Source organism: Heterocephalus glaber, unplaced genomic scaffold, assembly GCF_053883595.1.
Source record: "Heterocephalus glaber isolate CG9 unplaced genomic scaffold, H.glaber_assembly_v1.0 deba00001719, whole genome shotgun sequence".
Classification (NCBI taxonomy): Eukaryota; Metazoa; Chordata; class Mammalia; order Rodentia; family Bathyergidae; genus Heterocephalus; species Heterocephalus glaber.
In genome coordinates, this window is record NW_028258432.1 from 2,577,975 (window position 1) to 2,599,466 (window position 21,492).

Sequence of the window (21,492 nt, forward strand, 5' to 3'; positions counted from 1 at the left end):
GTTTCTTTCAAGTCTTTGTGTCTTTTTTCCAAACTTTCTTGTCTCACAGATATCATGCTGGGTCGCAGACCAGGACCCACTGCAAGGGTCTCTGGTAATGTCCCCTTTCCCTTTCACTATAAGAAACCACTTCATATCAATTGGTTCCATTTTTTAGACAGAACCAATGTTTTAAAAACTGGACAGCAACCAACATTTAAAAAAATTTTTTTGAAGATTTTTACATTTGAGATTTAAAAAATCATGTATAGCTCTCAAATGACACATGAGCCTGTGCCTATGGCACTACCTTTAATAATGAAAGAAAATTTCAAAACACTCCACTCAACTTTTCTGTTTAGAGTGAAATCAATCCTATAATCTTATGAAAAATTAATATTCAAAGCAAATTTGGATTAAAAATATATTTCAAATTGAATTTTTAAAAATTAACTTTTCGCCACACATGTTTTATTAAATTTAAAGCTGGAGGAAGGGTAAAACTCTGGCTAGCACAGAGGAGAATGTTAATTTCCCACTTTCCCTTTAAGATAAAAAAGAAATGACTCAAGCTACTATTTACTATAAATTATGTCCTAAACCTACCTAATGATTTAGCTAACTAAAACTGTTTCTAAGATGTGGGATGAGATAAATACTACACAACATAAACAACATTTTGATTTTTCTTCTGAATACTAGATGTTTTATAGGGGTTGGGGGTTCTCTTGGAAAGTAATACAAATCTTGATTTCACCTATACATGTCTTTCATTTATTTTAGGACAGTATAATGTTCCCAGTGTCAATCATTCTATGACGGTAAGTGAAACAGCACCAGAGCACTGTTTCATAACAGTGTCTATGTAAGTTCCCATGAACAAATCACACATGGTCAAAACAAAAATGTAATAAAATATTTAGTGAAAAGACATATTTTAACTCCCATGTATGGATTTAAAAAATACAAATAAAATTTTTATCAATTTGATACTCCACTTGTGGCTCAATACACATCCTTATTTCCTAAAATGATATTGCAGCATCTCTTGAAAAATTAAACATGTTATACCTTTATTAGTTATGTTAATAGAGGTAAATATTTAAATAGTACACTTGTCCCTGGGTCTCTTAAAAAAAACTGAAAAGTCTTAGAGTAAGTTTAAAAGTTTAATATTTATAAATTTAAAAAATTTTACATGTACTGAATGTAGCAGTCCTAACATTTTGTGACCATTAAACCACAAACTCACTGCATAGAGCTTCTTTCTTTGTACAGAGAATGAAATCACAATACCAACATTTGCAATCAGTCATAGTAACTTTGTGGCAGAAGACTCCACACCAGGCAGCCTGGGCTCAGAGCACACTTGAGGTCAGATCCCCAGTAGGTACATGGTATAGATGTGGTGCTTAACTTCAGACTAGAAACATCAGCTGTGAGGGCACACTGACAGTGCCGAACAGCTGAGAGGTCTAAGAACACAGACTGAAGAGGAAACCAAACCTCCCTGCTGCTAGGAAGGCCTGGGAACAGGTGAAGACCCAGACACAGTGTGTGAGGATGGGAGATAGTACTCAGTGTAAGCCTCACTGAAGGTGTAATACACAAGCTACACCTCCTAGTTCATACCACGGATTACCATGGAGCTGGCTCAGGGTGTTCAGTCTTTACAAAGACTTCCATATAGAGCGCTACAGGCCACAAACAGATTTCTTCACTAAAATCCTTTTTAAAATAGAAATGGATACCCATTATTAAGCTTCAGTCTTCACCTGAACCAAATATATTCTTTGGCTAAATATGTCATGGGTTCCTATTATAATCAATCAGGCATATATCACATTATTTACAACTAAATTGAAATATTTAAAGTTCAACTTGAACCATGGCACTTCAAATCAATTTGAGCTCAGCAATATGCCTAATTTGGACATTTCTGAATTTTAGAAAAACCAAGTTTTAAAGAATTCTTAAACGCAGTGTATTCAGAACAGTTACCAAGTCAGAGAATTTACTTACATTTAAAAATAATTTACACATTATTCTACCTTCAAATTCATCTATGTTGTTTTGTAGAAAATTTTACAGAAACCTCATATTCAAACAGTTCTTTATTCTCTGGCTTAAAAACAAAACAAAACCCTAAGAAGCACTGAGGTTCCTTCTGACTTAAAAGGTTAATATTTTATTCAGGAACCAATGATGACAATGACCTGTCAGGGACAACCAACTTAATAAGGTCCAAGGACAACCACCTCTAGTGACAGAGATGGCAAACAGAACACAAGTACAATTATAACAGGAGAAAAATAGTATTTTCAGGGCTAAATCAACACTGTACACTAGGAGACTCAAACTTGAAATCCTTGAAGCTGATAGCTACTTTCTTTCAATATTTGAGAGGTTCATGGAAGAATTAACAGAAACGGGAAACTTGGATATCTGGAAAATAAAGACTTGACATTTTCGGTAAAAGAGAAAAGTCCAACCATTAAATAAGAGGAGAGTTAAATGATGTTGACAAGGGGGGAAATTATATAGATACATGGTTTGGAAATGAAAATTGTGAAAAAATACTAACCATCTCATCTGAACAGAGTAATGTAATTAGGTACACAGTTTATAATAAAATAAGACTGAATTCTTAAAATTAGCTTAAAGAATTGCAAAGTTTGTTTACATAAAATGTCACAATGTTTATCAGATGAAAACTCAATGTTAACATACTACTCTCTTCCAAAAGAAAGAGACAGTCAGCAGAAAGACCTAGATAACTGTGTTGAAAAGGACACTGTCAAGTAAGTTTCACTATCCAGGCAGTCATCCAGCACAAGGACCATAAAATCAAACCACCCCTTTTAGCAGAGACAAGAACACAGTTATAGCTGCTGCTGCATTAACACAAAGTGTGAGCATGCAAAGTCTTTAGCGATTAAACTGGTCAACAAATGCTCAAGGAACATAAATTGAGATATAAATAAAACAAAGGATGTGTGGGAAATGAGGTGAAGGAATACCGTGTGAACAACAGAAAGTTTAAAAATCAAATACCTGACAGTGTCCTGTTAGCATATATAAAAAGAGTACAAATAATATTTTTAAAAATCCTTTAACAACTTAACAGTTTTAATTGGAAAAACCAATTTATTAGAATCAAGCCAGTGTTCTTAATATTCACTGGGCCAAGGTTAAGGAAAATAAAAAAATCAGAAGAGCTAGTAAACATAGCTAAAGACAAAACTGGACAAAATAAAAGAAGCTCCAAACAAATAACTAATCAGGCAACCAAAAACACAAACACCCTGAAGAATCTAGATGGTGCAATTAAGTGGCATCCTCATTACCTAAAATATGGTGATCTCTCCTCCTCTCCCCCCTAGTTTGCCACTGACATTGTGGTAATCTCTTCAGTATTATTTGGTCCAATCTGAAGTAAATGTTGTCTTAAATAAAACTGGTCTAATACAATTTCAGTACTGTACTAGGATCTCGGCAAATTTAGCAAACATATTTCATGGGTAGAAGTTACTGAATATAGATGCCTCCTTCCTACCAAGGCATTCTTTTCCTACTTATCTTACTTTTAATAATAAACTAATTATAGCTGTGTCCTAGCCAGTGGACCTATCCATTCAGTTGTCTCAGGGACTGTACTTATCACGCAGATACATGTAACTCACAACTGCTGCAAAAACTTAAGGGAGCTATGAAGCACAAAATAGAAACATCAAAAAATAAAATGATTACTGCTGCCTATCACTTCATGTTCTTCAAGGAACAAAAAAATCTAAAAAGAAACAAAAACATTTTTCAAACTACAAAGATGCGTATTTCATGAAGAGTGATACTGGTGTTCTTTGGAGTCTTTTAAGATGTTTTTGCTCCATCTTTATTGTTTCTCGATGGTGATCATATTAAAATGATCCTCAAAGCTATGGCCATAGGCCTGGTATTCACTCCTATCTATCATCACATGCACAGGTTGGATATTATTTAGATGCCCCCGTTTTGTCAACTGCAACTGTTACTAGCACAGTTAGACAAAGCTTTGCAGAGCATCCTGTATGAAGATGCATGTGCTATGTGCAATCCAGATATAACTGCACTCAGGGGGTGGTTTAGTAGACAGGGTCGAGCATGTGTAGAAGGAGAAAGCCTGCCCTTCACAGCAGGGTCTCAGATGCACCTGTGCTAGAGTCCTCTACCTTACTGTATTGTATGACTAGGATTGCAGGGGACAGTTTTCTATGCCTGTAGCTTATACATCAGCTTTCGTTTCCATAATTAAAGCTGGCACAAAGAATTAAGAGGAGCATGGCAGCAGTATAAAAATCCTGATTAGAGGCTCGGGGATTTAGCTCAGTGGCACCGTGCCTGCCTTGCAAGCACAAGGTCCTGAATTCGATCCCCGGTACCAAAAAAAAAAAATCCTGATTAGAAAAATTAAGCTAGAGAATCTAAAGTAAATTTTTTATCTTCTGAAATTAAATTTGTGTGGCTCCCGTGACATGTGGATAACTCCCACTCTAACATAATTATTGCCCTAATGCCCCAATGTGCAATAGTCTGTGTGAATCAGAATTCACATCCTTTAAAATAGTTATTGCTTAAGCAAGCCATTCAGAGTAGATATGGGCTGTGTAGTGAGATTGAAATGCACTCATACAGTTAACTACACAGGAATGCGCTTTTCATTTCACTTGTAAACTCATATAAATACATGATCAAAAGGGGCAACAGGTTCATAGCAGCTAACACCCTAAGCCAACTCTGAAGCATCAGGACTTGACTGATTTCTTACTAAGACAAATCTGTCTTTTTTTTTTTAATTTCCCTCTTAAAATTAAGGCAATGAAATGGCTACAGTTCCTAAAGTTCTTTTTATGGAACAAAAATATAGACATATTTTCCTCCTCAAGTTCAGACATCAGAGTATGATTAGAGATGTGTATCAATTACACAAAACCTGTGACACCGGGGTGGAGAGAAAAAGGGGTGGAGGAGGAGAAACAAGACAGGGAAGAGAAGAAGGGAGGGAGAGTATAAACTAAAAAGAAGCTAATAAACACTTGGTGACGATTTTTCTTCCTGCTGAATGACAAACCTAATTATTTGGGAGGAACTATTGGAAAGCACAAAACCTCGTAAGGTTTTTCAATGTCTCTCGCATTGATTCAAAACTTCCAGGGTGATGGAGGGGAGGAACTTATGAAAATGAAAACTCCAGGGTCCAACAACCACAGGTTCCAACTGAAGGTCTACAACTGGGCCCAAGAATTAACTTTTAAAATTAGCTCAAGTGACACAGGTGATCTATGAGCAACATTTTGAGAAACATTGCTTAGAACGTGACCACCTAATATTTAATAGCAAAAATTCTAAACTTTGGCTAGCCACCTATGTTTTGATCAAAGGGGAAAAGGCACTGAATATGTGCCCATATCTGTTTGCACATACATGGAATTACATTTTGAAATTTTCAAATAACCATTCAAAATCTAGAAGACAGTGTATATGGCAAATCGTGGCTAACACCTAACAGCAGAAGTTGATTCAAAGTTGACTTTTCCTGTTTCATCACATTCTGTGTCAAAGTTTCAGGCTCTCCAAAATCCAAAATGGCCAAATGAACTGAGGAACAGGACAAGACTCAAGTCAACTTTCAGCAATTCAGTGCACTCTGCAGAAAGGATCTAAATTAAGCATAGAGTTCTGTTGCTTATTTTACACAAAGGAGACCACCAACATTAGCCATAAATTCTTCTAAACTTTTTAGAAAGGCCATCTTCTGCTTCCGATCCAATGTAGGAGGAGTGCTGCTTGCAGTGAGTTTGTTGAAGGCATCTGCTAATCTCTGGTAAATTACTGGGTCTTGCTGACTTGACAGTAATGTTTCTACCAGTTCAGAATATTCAGCCTGTGGGAGAGACAAAGTCCCCATAAGACTGTATCTCATAGGTATTGCACTGTAGGGGCTCTAAAAAGCAGAGGCTGACAATCTTTTTTCTTTTTGGTACAGGGGATTGAACTCGGGTCCTTGAGTTTGTGAGGCAGGCGGCGGAACCACTGAGCTAAATCCCCGGCCTGACAATCCTTTTTAATATTAATTATCTACTTGAGGTAATCTCATCTTCTCTATGGATTTATTCACACTGCTAGGAAACAGATACTATTTATACTCCCATTTTACAGATGAAGCTTCTGCCACACAGTGAGATGAGGTAATACACACAAGATCACACTGCTAGGAAGCAAGACTGCAAGCAGTCTGGCTCCAAACCTATGTGATTACCACTTTATGGTGTTGCTTATTCTGTGTTTTCAAAACACAATCTCCTGGGGGATCAAGAGATGGCATGGGGAGGAGATTGAACAAAGGAATTAAGATAAGTTATGTACATGTACTAACGCCCCACAAGGAATGTAAACATTGTGTTGCAAAATGTACTAATAAAAACCTTCCTCCTCCTCCTTTTAGAGACAGAGTCTTGCTATATAACTCAGGTGGTCCTTGAACTTGCTACATAGCCCAGGCTGGCTTCAATCTCTTGATCCTCCTGCTTCAGCCACCTGAGTGGTGGGACTACAAGCCTGCACCACCACGTCCAGCTACATTATACATATTTATTTTACATTTTATACACAGCCTAAGTGATAAAATGACTTTGAATAATTCTCCAGAGGTCTGAAACACCTTGTCTACCCAGTTCAGAGGACAGCAGGTATCGGGAAGAAGGAAACGGAGGAAGGGTGTTTCAGAGATTCCACAGCGTGGATCCAGAGCACTTTGAAAGTTCCATGCCAGCACTGTCAAGTGGCTATTGGAGAAAGAGTGGGAAAAGGACTTCTAGACATAACAGATGTGATACACACAGGGATAAGAAAGACTATCTTCCTAGTAAGCAACAAAGGATCAAATGACAGAGAAAGGCCACTGATCTGACTAGGTACCACCTGCAGAAAGTAGATGCTAGAGCAGAGGTCAAGAAATGAATTGCGGGCCGGGGATTTAGCCCAGTGGTTCCGTCGCCTGCCTCGCAAGCGCAAGGACCCGAGTTCGATCCCTGGTACCAAAAAAAACCAAACAAAAAAAGAAATGAAATCGCAGAGCACAGAGATCACCGAAGTCTAGAGGAAGCAGGGCTCTACATATATGGACCTCCTCAACATCTACCATGATTAGAAAGGAAAATAAAATGCAAAGCATCTCTAGCCAATCATTTGGCCATGTTATAAAGCATATATGGGCATGGGATGGGGGGGGGGAGACAGGAAACTGAGGCAGCATATGATCCAGTAAGGATCCTGTATACACTGGATGGACAGAAAAATGAAGGAAAACTAGTAAGCTAGCATAACTGCTTTTGTCACATTAATCCCGTATCAGTGACATTTCAGAATTGTAAAGGTTCAGCAAAATAAAATGCTGTTTTCTATAATATTACACAAAATAATATACTGCTCTTTATGCTTTCTGAAAGCAAACTACACCTGGTCCCCAATCTTATTCATCTTGTCTCCTTCACGTAGTCAGTTCCTCAAGGACAGGAACCACAAATTCATGATTCACTGATGTTTGTACTCCTGGCTTCTAGCACAGCTATCTTAAGAATAAGCTTTGGAGTGGTGATTGCTACAAAGGATGGTTGATAATAGAGATGGGAAAATGAATGCTTTTGAGTTGACAAATGATTAGATACACATGAAATAAGTGCCAAGAGCTAATAAAGGAGCTAAAAACTACTGCCTGATTTTGTCACAGATCCATTAAGAACTGGGATAGTAAATAACCCATCATCTCTTTGAACAAGAAGAGTACCCTGCAGAGAAGGGTGTCCAGTACCTGGTGCAAACACACCAACGTGTAGAAAGCTTCACCAGCCGCAGTGGTCATCTCTGTGTTGTGCTTTTGCAATACCAGCATATCAAAAACCAGCTGAAATTAAATAATAAGACCTTTAAATAAAAAGAGAGGATGATCGGAAAATCCTCTAGCCTCTCCCCAGTCAAAAAAGAGAGAAACATTATACTCTATTGAATCAAGTGAAAATCAAATAAAATGTTTTTTTAAAATTCCAAGGATAACTTGCAGATGTTATTACCCGCTGTGTTATCAGAATAATCAATTATCAAATAAATCATTATACCTGCCACATCAATTTTCAAGAATACAAAATAAGAATGGATGAGAATAATGTGTCTCTGAAGAATTAATTCTAGAAAACACAGTGAACTGAAATTATTTCCGTTTCTCTAGAAGAATGTGGGCATTTTCTTAGTTGAACAAATTATGTGCACTGACCGTAGTCATCAAAGCAGACAATTTTCTGACCTGCCAACTAAAAATATCTTACCTTAAGAAAGTGCCGAGTTGCTAGAAAAAGTGGTGAATCTGTTTCCTGGGCTTTTGCACACTGTTCAGCTAACGGTGTCAAGGCCTCTAGGCAGAGCTGGCAAACCTCCGAGCTCATTCTGATCACAAAAGTCAAAGAACAAACTACACTGGATATACTGTATATTAGACTTATAAAAGATAAAAAAAAAAAATCACAGTATCAAATGCATGACACTTTTTATTATGTAATATATAATAATGAGTTGTGAAGATTTCCAGTGTTTTTCATTTTTTAATTTTTTTGTACCAGGGATCGAACTTGGAACCTTGAGCTTGTGAGGCAGGCGGCGGAACCACTGAGCTAAATCCCCAGCCCATCCAGTTTTTCAGATGATTTATAAGTTCTGAGTTTGGGACTGGTCATGTCTAACTTGTTTCTACGTACTGCATTTCCCTGAAAATAAGACCTAACCAGAAAATAAGCCCCAGCATGATATTTTTTAGCACGCTCATAATACAAGCCCTTCCCTGAAAATAAGCCCACTTAAAATGGATTAAGCCAGATGGATGCATTTAACACATTCGTTGCAGCACACGACAGATGTAATGAATTATATATAAAATAATATCAATATATAAACATAAATATTATTGACATTAATACTTAAAATAGATAATACAAATTAAGTATTTGTAAATACCCAATCAGGTGCCTTTAGAAGAGAGCTAAAGGCCTACATGAACAAATGAACAAGGCTTACTACTAAATGACCGATTAGACAAATAACATGCTCACTTGATAATAAATGGACTTGGTTGTGTCTAATATGAATCTAATTCAATGTCATGTGTTGTAACAGACATACTTAATACACTTGTGGAAAATAAACATTTTCTGAATTTCAGTCCCTGCAGTTTTTCTTCGCTTTTGTCTAGACCAACATTCTTAACTGTCATCAATTTTGTTGCCACTCTTGTTTCCTAAGTTTTCAATTAACATTTTATTTAATGGAAATTTTGTGAAGCCAGCTTGCAAGAGGCTGTGACCTGGATGAACAATGCACGGGACAAAATCACTGACAGCTGTGTTGCCAATGCACTACGAGCAGGCCACATGGACAAGCGCTCTGATTTAAGGACAGTTCCACTGCTCGACATGAGACTGGGGCCAGTGGTTCTACAGGAAAAGGGTTTGCAAGAAATTCAGGCCAGAAATTTGGGGATTACATAGTTATAATGATGTTCCACAAGATGACATGACTGTCGCCCAATAAATGTAGAGTTTTGTACATAAATAATGTAGATTGTTGTACATTAAAAAATAAGACATCCCCTGAAAATAAGCCCTATTCCATCATTTGGAGCAAAAATTAATATAAGACCCAGTCTTTTTTTCAGGGAAATACAGTATGATGTGTGCAGCAGATGAAAATTGACAGTATTAACCAGCAAGCTAAGACCAGAAGCCTAGTAATAACAGATGGCATTGCCAATGGGGCCTTAATAAAGGAGTGACTTTGGGGCAAGGGACCAAATGCACTAGGCATCTATGAGAAGAGGACAGGATGAGGCAAATTAACAAAAGAAACAGAATTAGAGCAGTTACAGAGATAACTATTTGGAGAAATAAAACTGAACCACAAAAGAAAAATACAGATTTAAATATTTCCAAGTAAGACCTCCCCTCCACCACACAATATTCATTTAAAGGATATGATGTCATTCCTAGTTCCAGGGAGTACATCAGACTTTTAAACAGATCCTCAGGAAGCTGTGGTATTTTTTCAGGAAAAATCTCACAGATAAATGTGATTAATTTGTAGTACTGGTTACAAAGGGTTGGAAACTGAAAAAGAAATATGAAATATTTAGATGCTCAATAGTACCTCATTTTTATTTTCATTAATGTTATAATGTAACTAACAAGTTTCTAAGTAATATAACAATTTCTTTAAAACATGTAAGAAGTATAGAAAACATGCAGACCTAAATAAATGTAAAAACAAGTTATAATACAAAGTAGTCTAGTAACTACTATAAAAAAGTAATATACAGCAAAGACAATTATTTTTGGATCATTAATAAAAGCTACAGTCAATTCCATATACTCTATATTTACACTGAACAGTAAATAAGACAGACAAATCCAAAATTATTAAATGACCTGGAAATAAAATCCTTCTAAAATGTGTCTATTTCCAGTCAATCATGTTGGAAAAGTGAAAGTAATACTACTGTTAAAATTATGCATTAAGCAGAGTCTTTAGTCCTTATACATCCAACAATTATTTTCTATTAGGCCTGGAGGATTAAAGAAAAAACAGATAATCTAGTTTACACTTGAGAAAATATACCTTTAATGGTTATCTGATCAAACCCAAACCAACCCTAAAAGCAAACCAACACACAGAGCTGGCTGAACATGTTCATCCCACCTGGCTGCTGCACAAATATTTGGCTCATAGGATGTCAAGACTGTTTTGAATAGAGGCATTTCTCAGGAAGGGAAGCATATGGTGAGAGCCGGCTGTGCTGGGAGCCTCACCTTCCAAGAAATTCTCCATTTCTCTTTTCCTCCTACTGCCTCCCTCTCATTCTCACCTGTGTGTGCACACACCTCTCTTTCTTCTCCACCCTTACCTTCCCAGGCAATCAGACAAGAGACTTCCTATCTGCTGTAATGCTTACGAAAAGAAGAAATGGCAACCTTACAAACCTCCAACCCCCAATACCAAATGGTGAAAGTAAGCACAATTTGGTCAGATTTGAGAACATTTTAAATTGTATTAGTCTTGGTTTCTTACCATACCATTTCTATCTACATGAAGTGGCTTAGAAAATCCCCTCCTCTGCTCAATCCTGAGAATGTTCAAAAATATAATGATACATGATAAAAAAGTAAAACCGCTAACAAAACTCAATACCTAAAGTAACCATTTTTCTCTGTAGCACGCCCTGACAAAATGCATCACTAATGGATCAGTCCACACAGGACTCTGGAAGCAAGCACAAGTAACTAATGGAAATGCAAAAATTTCATTTTCATACACTCCTTAATTAAGTCAGATGTACATGATTGTCTCTGAATCTTTGAAAGTATCTTTGAACTTCAATATAGTTTTAATCTTCACATTCATTGTCTGTAATTACCTTCAAAAGATCTTGTGACATCAGGGGCAGAATGAGGTTTACTCCATACAAAACAACATCAGCTGCAGACACAGATCTGTTTGATGCTTGACCTGGCTCATGTCCTCTAAATACTTCATCTATTAAAGTAAGAGTAATGCAGTCTTATGGTTATAATACCACTAAATTTCCAAGGTTTATAGTTTACCTTCATAAAATGAAAATAAATTCAAGCCTTAAAGCTTCCAATAAATACATGAGTGGATAATAAAGAAATGTGGTAACTCTAAACCTGTGCCTCCTCTTGTGTTTTACTTGTTGGAGGAGCTGAACATTTGATGCAGAAGTATTAAGGAAGTAAGGGAAGGAGATAGTCTGGAAACAGAAGTAAATGTAACACCTAACATAAAAAAACCCTAAAATCTGACATGATAGCCATTCTATGAGTTAGATTATTTCCATAGCAGTATCTACTTGTTATCTTAGGTGTATGGAATCTTTCTGTGCTTAAATAGAATAGGGGAAAATATGGAATTGAAAATGTTAAGTAAAAACATAAAGTGGTTTAAATCAAGAACAGCCAATATGACAAAGGATTATTATCTATAATACATATAAATTGCATCTACATACATATTAATGAGCATGTTAAAACATAAATAGCTAAGTGAGCAATATCCACAAATAACTGAAAAACTGTTCGCTCCACATGTTAATCAAGTGTAACAACCCATCCCATACTTTTCTACTGCAAATTTGTACTTTAGCATAACAGTAGCTGGCTGAGCGTTTCAGCAGCTGCACCTGGGGGACAGAGGAACCAATCTTTGTATTTACTCACTTCTTATAATGAATGGCAGGTGTGTGCACGTGTGCAAAACTGTCAAAACAGGATTTTTACCCACATAATGCTCTGCCTTTTGTGTATGTTTACTTGAGCATCACAGGGGCTAAAATACAGCCACACCACTCTTCTCTTATGAAAACATGTATCTTATCATAATAGAATGTGGGTGTGATGTACAGTAGCTGGATCTGGGGAAAGCAAAAATCTGTGTATTCTCCCATTTGGAGATGAATGGCAAGGTGTGTACAGGAACTCTAAAGCAGCAATGAGTGTTTTACCCATGAAATGCTCACTGCTAAGTTCTGTGCATTTTTGATTTGTTTTTTTAAAACAGTTTTAATTTTTTCTGTCAGAAGTAGCCTAATTCAGTACAATGGCACATGAAAAAATATTTCAAGTTTTGGAAGAGATAAAAAATGAATCATCAGATTACTCATGCATGGATGATGAGGATAATAAGGACTTTGACATTGGCCATGCGAGACCAAAGTTCCTGTGACAGTGAAATGGAACAAGAATCAAGTGATACAAACGCAGGGAATTCAGACCTGCTCGATTCAGATGACAAAGAAAACAACAACGTGAATACACATTTGACTAGTTTAATAGTCATGCAACCAAATGGAACAATCCAGGTTAGAACTAGGTAGGCGAATATAGTGAGGATCTTGGCAGGGGTGAAACCTATTGGACAGAATGCCAGCACTGCTGTTCAATGTTGGAAATTGTAACAGACGAAATGCTACAAGATGCTGTGAAATACACAAAAGCTGAAATGCAAGTAAAACGGTGTATGCACCAATAGCTATATTACAAAATGTATTTATTACGACACCTCACTGGCTGAACTGAAAGAATTCACAGGTCCGCTGTACTTAGCAGGGATTTCTCATGGTAATAGCAGGGATGGAAGACTTATGGAAAAGCAATGGGTCAAATATGGCATAAAAACGTATGTTCTTGTAGGTGTGAAGACTTACTTTGCTTTCAATTTAGAAATTTATCCTGGAACTCAGCCACCAGGACCTTATTTGTATAGTAATAAACTGAATGATGTTGTGAACAGACTTGTTGCTCCCATCTCCCACACTAATCGCAATGTGACATTTGACAATTGGTTTACCAGTTTCCAATCAATGCTATATTTGCCAACAGAGCACAAGTTGACCACCATAGGAACTGTATGCAGAAACAAAGCAGAAATTTCAAATGAAATGATGCAAATTCAAAACAGAGAATTGTATAGTAAAATCTTTAGATTTCAGAAAGATATAACATCGGCCTCATATATGGCCAAGAAAGACAAGTGGAACCGCTGATGTCAACACTGCACTATGATGAAAATACTAATAGGGAAACTTCCACAAAGCAGAAGCCTGAGATAGTAACTTGCTACAGCAACAAAACCAAAGGTGGAGTAGATGCTGTTGAGTCATGCAGCAACTATAATGTCACTTGGAACACAAAGCATTGGTTAATGATTGTGTTTTACTCAGTCCTAAACATGTGGCATAATTTGATAGTTTACAAAGAAAATAACAAGTGCAAAATACCATGGAGAAATTTTCTTAGAAGATTGGGACTGGAACTCATAAGAGATCATTTACAGCAGAGGAAAAACAAAATGTTTCTATTCTACCCAGGGAACTATCCAAAAACATTGTGGAGCACACTGGTGAGCTGACAGGCGAACAGGCAGGTGCAGCATCACAAAGACCTACAACAACAACAAGAACAACAACAACAACAACAACAACAACAACAACAACAACGGGAAACCAAAAAGATGTCAACCATGCCCTACAAAAAAGGAAAACAAAACAAAACATATGAGATACTTGTGTATGGAACATGCAGTTTTCACGTGTGAAGACTGCCTTGGTGTGACAAATGACACAAAGATTATTTTTGGTGTAGAGTTCTATTGGTATTTTCTTTGTAGTTCATATGGGAATTTATTTCTGATGTTCTCTTTTAGGTTTTGCAAGCAAGTACACAGCTGATGTGAAAATGATGTTTATTCTAAATGTGCAAGACATATTAAGAATTTAATACTTTATTTTTATTGATATTTTATGTTCCCATTAACTACACATTATATAATATAATAAGAACCTCCTGACAAAACAGCAAAGATCAGTGAGATGTCAAGTATGTCTTACATAAAGGCTAGGAAAGCAAAACACATGTGCCGTTAGTATAAGCAATACATGTGTATGGAACATGCTACTGTCATGTGTGAAGACTGCCTTAGGTGTGATAATTGAAGTAAAGATTTTTTTTGTAGTTCTACTGGTATTTTCATTGTGGTTCATATAAGAATTTATTTCTGTTGATATTTTTTAGACTCTGTATACCAAAAAACAGTTGATGTCGAAAATTTTGATGCTTTTTTAATGAACGCTCAATAAATACTAAAAATTCAACACTTAATTTTTGGGTATTTTTTCTGTTAAGTATCCTTTCTTTAATATAATAAATCTCATAAAATTAATAAATTAATTCATCAATGGAAATATTCTAAACAAACATGGGTACTATACACCCACATTTCTGCACCTTTATGACAAAATTGGCATTACATCCCTTAAAGGTTACAACTTTTGACTCACTAAACTAAGAATGGTTTTTAAATGACAGAATAGTAATTCACTGCTGCTATGGATATAATGGGACAGTTATCTTCAATAATAATACATTAAGGCACCCTGAGCATATAGCCAGAAATTCAGACAGAGCTACAGCTCAATGATTTATTTTTCTTTTTTATGGCACTACTGGGGTTTGAACCCAGGGCCTTCTTGAGCTACATCTCCAGCCTTTTTTTTTTTTTTTGAGCAAGGTCACAAAGTTTCGAAGGGTGGACTTGAACTTGCAATTCTTCTACTTCAGCCTTCAATGTATCTTTAAAATAGCAAAAATGTAAATATTCCAAAATTAAGGAAATACGTTAGATTCTCAACTGTGGAATACCATGCAGTCAATAAAAATGTCATGAAAAATTATATGACACAGAAAACATTAACATTACATTTTTTAAGGCAGAAAATAAAATTTGTCGAATATGACTACAAAGAAAACTACAAAAGTAGAAAAAGAAATTCCCCAAATGTAATGCACAGTTGGCTCTAAATTGTGTCAAAACTATTAGAAATTGTTCTGCTCTTTTAAGGATAAACTGTTGGGATATTTCTACTTAAAAACAACGTTTTCAGACTCATTCTGAATTTTCCTCCAAGTCTCAGTTATGGTTAGAAGAAGCACATTTTCCAAAGTAGGGGCAGCGGATGTCCCAGGCAACTTGCAGCCCAGGCCTTCTCAGAAAGGAAAGGCCTCCTGGGGCAGGGAGGGAGGCTGATCCACCCAGGAGATAATGCTAGGCTCTCCACTAGGGGCTACCCCATAGGTGAATATCATCAAAGGCCCACTCCCAGCTTTGCTTTGAATATTCCACCCTTGTATGTTAACTTCTACAGTATTTAAAAATGTACATTTACCTGTTATCTATAACCTTCATCTTAAAAATAATAAAATGTTATCTTTTTAATCATCTATATAACAGCTGTTTCTCTAGAATTTCCTATTTTGCCTTCGTTTTTGTTTCTCCTGTTTCAACTTTGCATACCCTTATTTTCTTTTTACGCTTATTTTGATCTAACAAGTACCTTATTGTTAATTTCTTCATCTTTGACTTTGACTTTAACCTTTGTACTGCTTTTATTTTGAAAATCTCCTCAGCTCCTTCACTCTCGTTTGCTCTACAATTTGTTCTCAGAATGGCAGATAGGAGGAAGTATAGCTGTACCACAGCCCAAAGACAGGGAGGGTTGTACCTCTAAATGCTGTTAGTAGCTCTCCCATGACTTCTATTAGAACTTTTCCAAACTGTACCACCCTTACTATTCCTGGAAGACTCTCCAGTTAAAAACCTTTATAAAAATACTAAAGTTCCCCCCTTTATTAAAGGTTGAGTACTACTGGATCCACGGCAAGTACTATAGAAAGTCAGCTATTGAGGAAGAGTTCAGGAAGGCTGTACTTGGAGGTAGATCACCCATCTAGACTCTGGTGAGGAAGTAGGAGGCAGTGTCCAAAGAGGCCTCTGAGGCAGGAAGAGGAGACAGATTACAAAATGTTAAAATGAACATTTCGCAATGTTCATTTTATTTTATTTTATTTATTTATTTATTTTTGTACTAGGGATCGAACTCGGGTCCTTGCGCTTGCATAGCAGGCAGCGAAACCACTGAGCTAAATCCCGGGCCCAAAAGCAATTTTTTTTTGGTGGTACCAGGTACTGAACTCAGGACCTTGCACTTTCGAGGCAGGCACTGGAACCACTAAGCTAAATCCCTAGCCTCACAATGTTCATTTTAAATTAGTCTTCAGCCTTAGCTGGGCTCTGTTGTGTTACCTTACCAGGTATGAAACATGATGGAATAATTACTTTAGGAAAAATATGAAAATAGTATATAATATTATCTTTCAGAAACAATCTCAAGAGTTGGACGTGATGACTACAGTGGGTTGTTAGAGCACAAATTTAGAAAGGGAATCTCTGAAGGAAGAAGTAAAAAATATATTTACTGTACCACAAATGTCTGTACAACATATACAAGGTGATGCTAGATAAGATTTTTTTTTCACTTTTAAAAAACAAGATTTTGTTTGAAGACAAAGTTGGAAGTGAGATAAAGTTAAGGAGCTTGGAGACGGAGACTTTAAAAATATTTTGGAGAACTTACTGAAAGGGATGGGAGAGAGTGATTAAAGGCATTGGGGGATAAAATTGCCTCCAATCCCTAGTTTCATAGGGCAGCTGAAGTTCCTCTTGTCTGCCATTCTGAGAACAAACTGTAGAGTCAAAAGAAAGTTAAAGGCTGAAGCTGGAGGATCTCTCAAGTTTGAACCAGACCCTGTCTCAAAATAAAAACAAGGACTGAGGATGGTAGCTGAGTGTAAAGACCCTGGGTTTAATGCCCAGTTGGGGGGTGGGGTAGTGAGAGTTATGCAGTAGGATGCGAGAGAAGTGAGAGAAAACTACATAAAGAAATGAAGTTTTAACTATTAAGTTTTTCTTTGTAACAAAAGTTATCTTTTACCTATTAATTGCTAATGCTAAGTAGCAAGGATACTTTTCAAGTGACCCTACAAACATTTTTGAAATGTCTTTATAATCACACCCACTTTGTAGTCAGTAAAAGTACCCATAGCCTGAGTCCCCCATACCATACAGTTCAGAGCCACTAAATTGGTGACCTGTTCACTCTGGGGCTTAAGGTTTCCAATGCAACAGAACTTTCCAAGCTGCACTCAGCAAAGTGCTAGGTCTGAAGGGACAACTGATTGAAAAGGTGTTGAGCATTTGATACAGCATAACTCTCAAAAGTCTGGAGTATATAGAGTCTCAGACTAGAGGTTAAATTTTAATGCTGACTTACTGGCTAAATATATCTGGACAAGTGACTTAAACTCTTTGTGCTTCTCTTTCTTCATCTGTATGGTGAGAATAATAATGGTAGCTACTTTGCTTTGCATTTAGTGAAAATCTCAATAAATGGAAGATACTATTCTTGTAAGAGGAAAGCTCAGTAGGAAGAGCTCTTGGCACTTACTTCAACTAAAGAGATCAACTTTCATTTGTTCCATACAATGAACTTCCTTTTGGGATTTCACTTAAGGAAAACAACAGTTTCCTTTAATAACAACAACCACCTCTTAAAAGGCTAAGGAAGGAGGATCACAAGTTTCAGCCCAGCTTCAGAAACTTAGGGAGACCATGTCTCAAAATAAAAATAAGCTCAGCTTTGAGGTTCTCCCAATCCACAAATCACGCCAACCACTGGTTGAATTATCTTAATCTGATTATTCCCTCTGTTTCCTGTTGGGACCTTGATTGAACATACAGGGTGAAACAGAAATATACATTGAAAGTTTAAATTAAAAATATATTACAGCTGGGGATTTAGCTCACTGGTTCCACCGCCTGCCTCCCAAGCACAAGGACCCGATTTCAATCCCCGGTAGCAAAAAAAAAAAATTACACTCCCAGTACAGAGAAAGGGGAGTCCCGGCCACCAGACTACTGCTCCCAGTCCACAGGTGAGCTATGTGGGTGCCACAGCACCCTCCCTCATCAAAATGAGAAGACACACAAGTCTCAAAACCAGACTTCCAGATCATCTACAGCAACCCAAAAGGGAAATGAGATGGAACGCTCTGAAATTCAACCACCTCAACTCCCTGAACTGGCAACAAAAGAGGATCTGGAAAAAATGAAATCAGAAATAATTTCTCAGATAACAGCAGAGATTGTGCTCATACTGCAAGACATGATTAATAAATCTAGAGAGGAGCTGAGCAACATGATGGAATCCCAACACAGGAAACAAAGGGAATCCATAAAACAGATGCAGACAGATTTCCAGGAGATTAAAAACTCCACTGAAAGTCTACACAGCAGAATGAGTGAATGTGAGGGCAGAATTTCAGATACAGAAGATTACAATTAGTGACCAGAAAAAGAAAACTTGCTTCAAAATTGTAAGGGACCATGAGAAATCAATCCAGCAGCTGCTAGATGATGCAAAGAAGAATAACCTAAGACTCACTGGAGTCAACGAAGGAACAGGAGAGAGTGCAGACATAAAAAACTGTTCACAGAAGTAATGGCAGAAAACTTTCCAAGCAGCGGAAAAGAACTTGACATACAGATAAGTGAGGCATACAGGACTCATAGCCTTGATCAAAAAAAACCTACACATAGGCATATAATTGTTAAGATTCCAGAAACCCAACAGAAGAACAAAGTTCTATAAGCAGTTAGAGAAGAGAAACAAATCAGATACACAGGACAGCCCATCAGAATCACAGCAGACTTCTCAACACAAACCATCAGGGCAAGAAGAGCTTGGAGTGACATATTCCAAGCCCTAAAAAGAAACTGGCCTATAACCCAAACTGATGTACCCTGCAAAACTATCTTTCAAATTTGATGGAGAAATAAGACACTTTTATGACAAAGAGCACCTTAGGAACTTCATGAATACCAAACCAGCAGTCCAAAAAATTTTAGACAATATCCTAGGAAAAGACAATGAGGATCACAACCCTAGGAAGCACAGCAGAATGTACCCATTGGGCGCAACAAGAAATTAAATGTAAAGGGGGAGAACCCAACAAAAAGAAAAAGTCATGACAATGATAAGTCAATACGTATCAGTTAAAACCATCAATGTTAATGGTCTCAATTCACTAGTCAGAAGGAATAGACTGGCAGAATGGTTCAAGAAATAAGATCCAATAATATGCTGCACAGAAGAAACACACTTAATTTAAAAAGAAACTCATAGATGGAAAGTTAAAGGGTGGAAAACAATACTCCATGCGACAGGAACCCGAAAAAAAAGCAGAAGCAGCTATCCTCTCTGCAGATCAAGTGGATTTCAAACTAACACTGATTAAGAGAGACAAAGAACGAAACTACATCCTTGTAAAGGGAACAATCCAACAGGAAGAGATGACAATCAAAAATATCAATGCACCAACCACTAGTGCGCCCAAATATATAAAACAAATACAAATGGACATGAAAAGTCATATATGCACTAATAGGATAGTAGTGGGGGACCTCAACACCCCACTGTCACAAATAGATCAACTAGACAAAAAATAAGTAATGAAATACTAAAACTCAATTGAACTCTTGAACAAATGAACTTAACAGATGTTTACAGAGTATTCCACCCCATAATATCAGAATACACATTCTTGGGGGTTTTGGGTTCTTTTTTTTTTTTTGGTACTGGGGATTGAACTTGGGTCCTTGTGCTTGCGCAGCAGGCAGCAAAACCACTGAGCTAAATCCCCTGCCCCAGAACACACATTCTTTTCAGCTGCACATGGGTCATTCTCCAAAACAGACCACATCCTTGCTCATAGAACATATTCAAGTAAGTGCAAAGGATTTGAAGTTATCCTCTGTATTATCAGTCCATAGTGCGATGAAACCAAAAAAGAAGTGCAAAAGAAACCGCAAAAATTTCACAAACACATGGAAATGGAACAACACACTTCTGAATAACCACTGGTCACAGGGGAAATTAAAGAAGAAATCAGACAGTTCCTTCAATTAAATGACAATGACAATACAACATATTGGAATCTAAGGGACACAATGAAAGCAGTCTTACCAGGGAAATTCATAGCAGTGAATACACATATTAGGAAAGCAGAGCAAGCCCAATTAAACAACCTGATGCTCAACCTTAAGCTTCTAGAAAAAGAAGACTAGGACAAACCCAAAGCTCATACAAGGGAGGAAATCATAAAGATCAGAGCAGAAATCAATGCAATGGAGACTAAGAGAACAACACAAAAAAAATCAAGGAAGCCAAGAGTTGGTTCTTTAAAAGAATCAACAAAATTGACAAACCCTTAGCCAAACTTACCAGGGAAAGGAAAGAAAAGGCCCAAATCCATGCAATTAGGAATGAAAAGGGTGAAATTACAACAAACCTAGCAGAAATCCAGAGGATCATCAATTATCTACTTCCAGAGCCTATACACCAATAAGATGGAAAACACAGAAGAAAAGGACAGATTCCTAGATATGTATGAATTGCCAAAGTTGAATGAAGAAGACCTAAAAATTCTAAACAACCCAATATCAATTAATGAAATTGAAAACGTAATTAAAAAGTTACCAAGTAAGAAAAACCCAGGTCCTGATGGCTTCACTGCTGAATTCTATAAGACATTTAGAGAGGAACTACTGCCACTATTGTTTAAACTCTTCAATAAAATTGAAAGGGAAGCAATACTCCCAAATTCATTCCTGGAAGCATCACCTTGATCCCCAAAGCAGAGAAAGACCCAACCAAAAAGGAGAACTATAGACCAATCTCACTGATGAATATAGATGCAAAAATTCTTACTAAGATACTGGCAAATAGAATGCAGAAGATCATCAAGAAGATCATGTGCCCTGACCAAGTGGGATTCACCCGAGATGCAGGGATTGTTCAACATACGCAAATCAATCAATGTAATACACTACATCAACACAGCCAAGGACAAAAACCATATGATTATCTCCACAGATGCAGAAAAAGCATTTGACAAAATCCAACATGCATTTATGATAAAAACCCTATAAAAAATTGGAATAGATGATATCTATCTCAATCTGATAAAAGCC

The 21,492-nt window shown here is 36.9% G+C and overlaps 1 protein-coding gene across 5 annotated transcripts in view; it reads right to left on the reverse strand.

Moving 5' to 3' along the window:
* The window catches only part of Xpo4 (exportin 4), a 194,954-nt gene that overhangs the window by 74,520 nt on the left and 98,942 nt on the right, over nucleotides 1–21,492 (reverse strand). For 4 of the 5 annotated variants that reach the window (XM_087199387.1, XM_087199388.1, XM_087199389.1 and 1 more), the window contains 5 exons: nucleotides 11,468–11,586; nucleotides 10,032–10,163; nucleotides 8,337–8,453; nucleotides 7,826–7,918; nucleotides 1,135–5,899 (listed from right to left, as the gene is read on the reverse strand). In XM_087199387.1, coding sequence (XP_087055513.1) covers nucleotides 5,702–5,899; nucleotides 7,826–7,918; nucleotides 8,337–8,453; nucleotides 10,032–10,163; nucleotides 11,468–11,586 — 659 coding nt within the window. In that variant the 3' untranslated portion in view covers nucleotides 1,135–5,701. Of the gene's footprint in view, nucleotides 1–1,134; nucleotides 5,900–7,825; nucleotides 7,919–8,336; nucleotides 8,454–10,031; nucleotides 10,164–11,467; nucleotides 11,587–21,492 lie in introns of those variants that run through there. The other variant, XR_015446598.1, reaches the window with a different exon arrangement.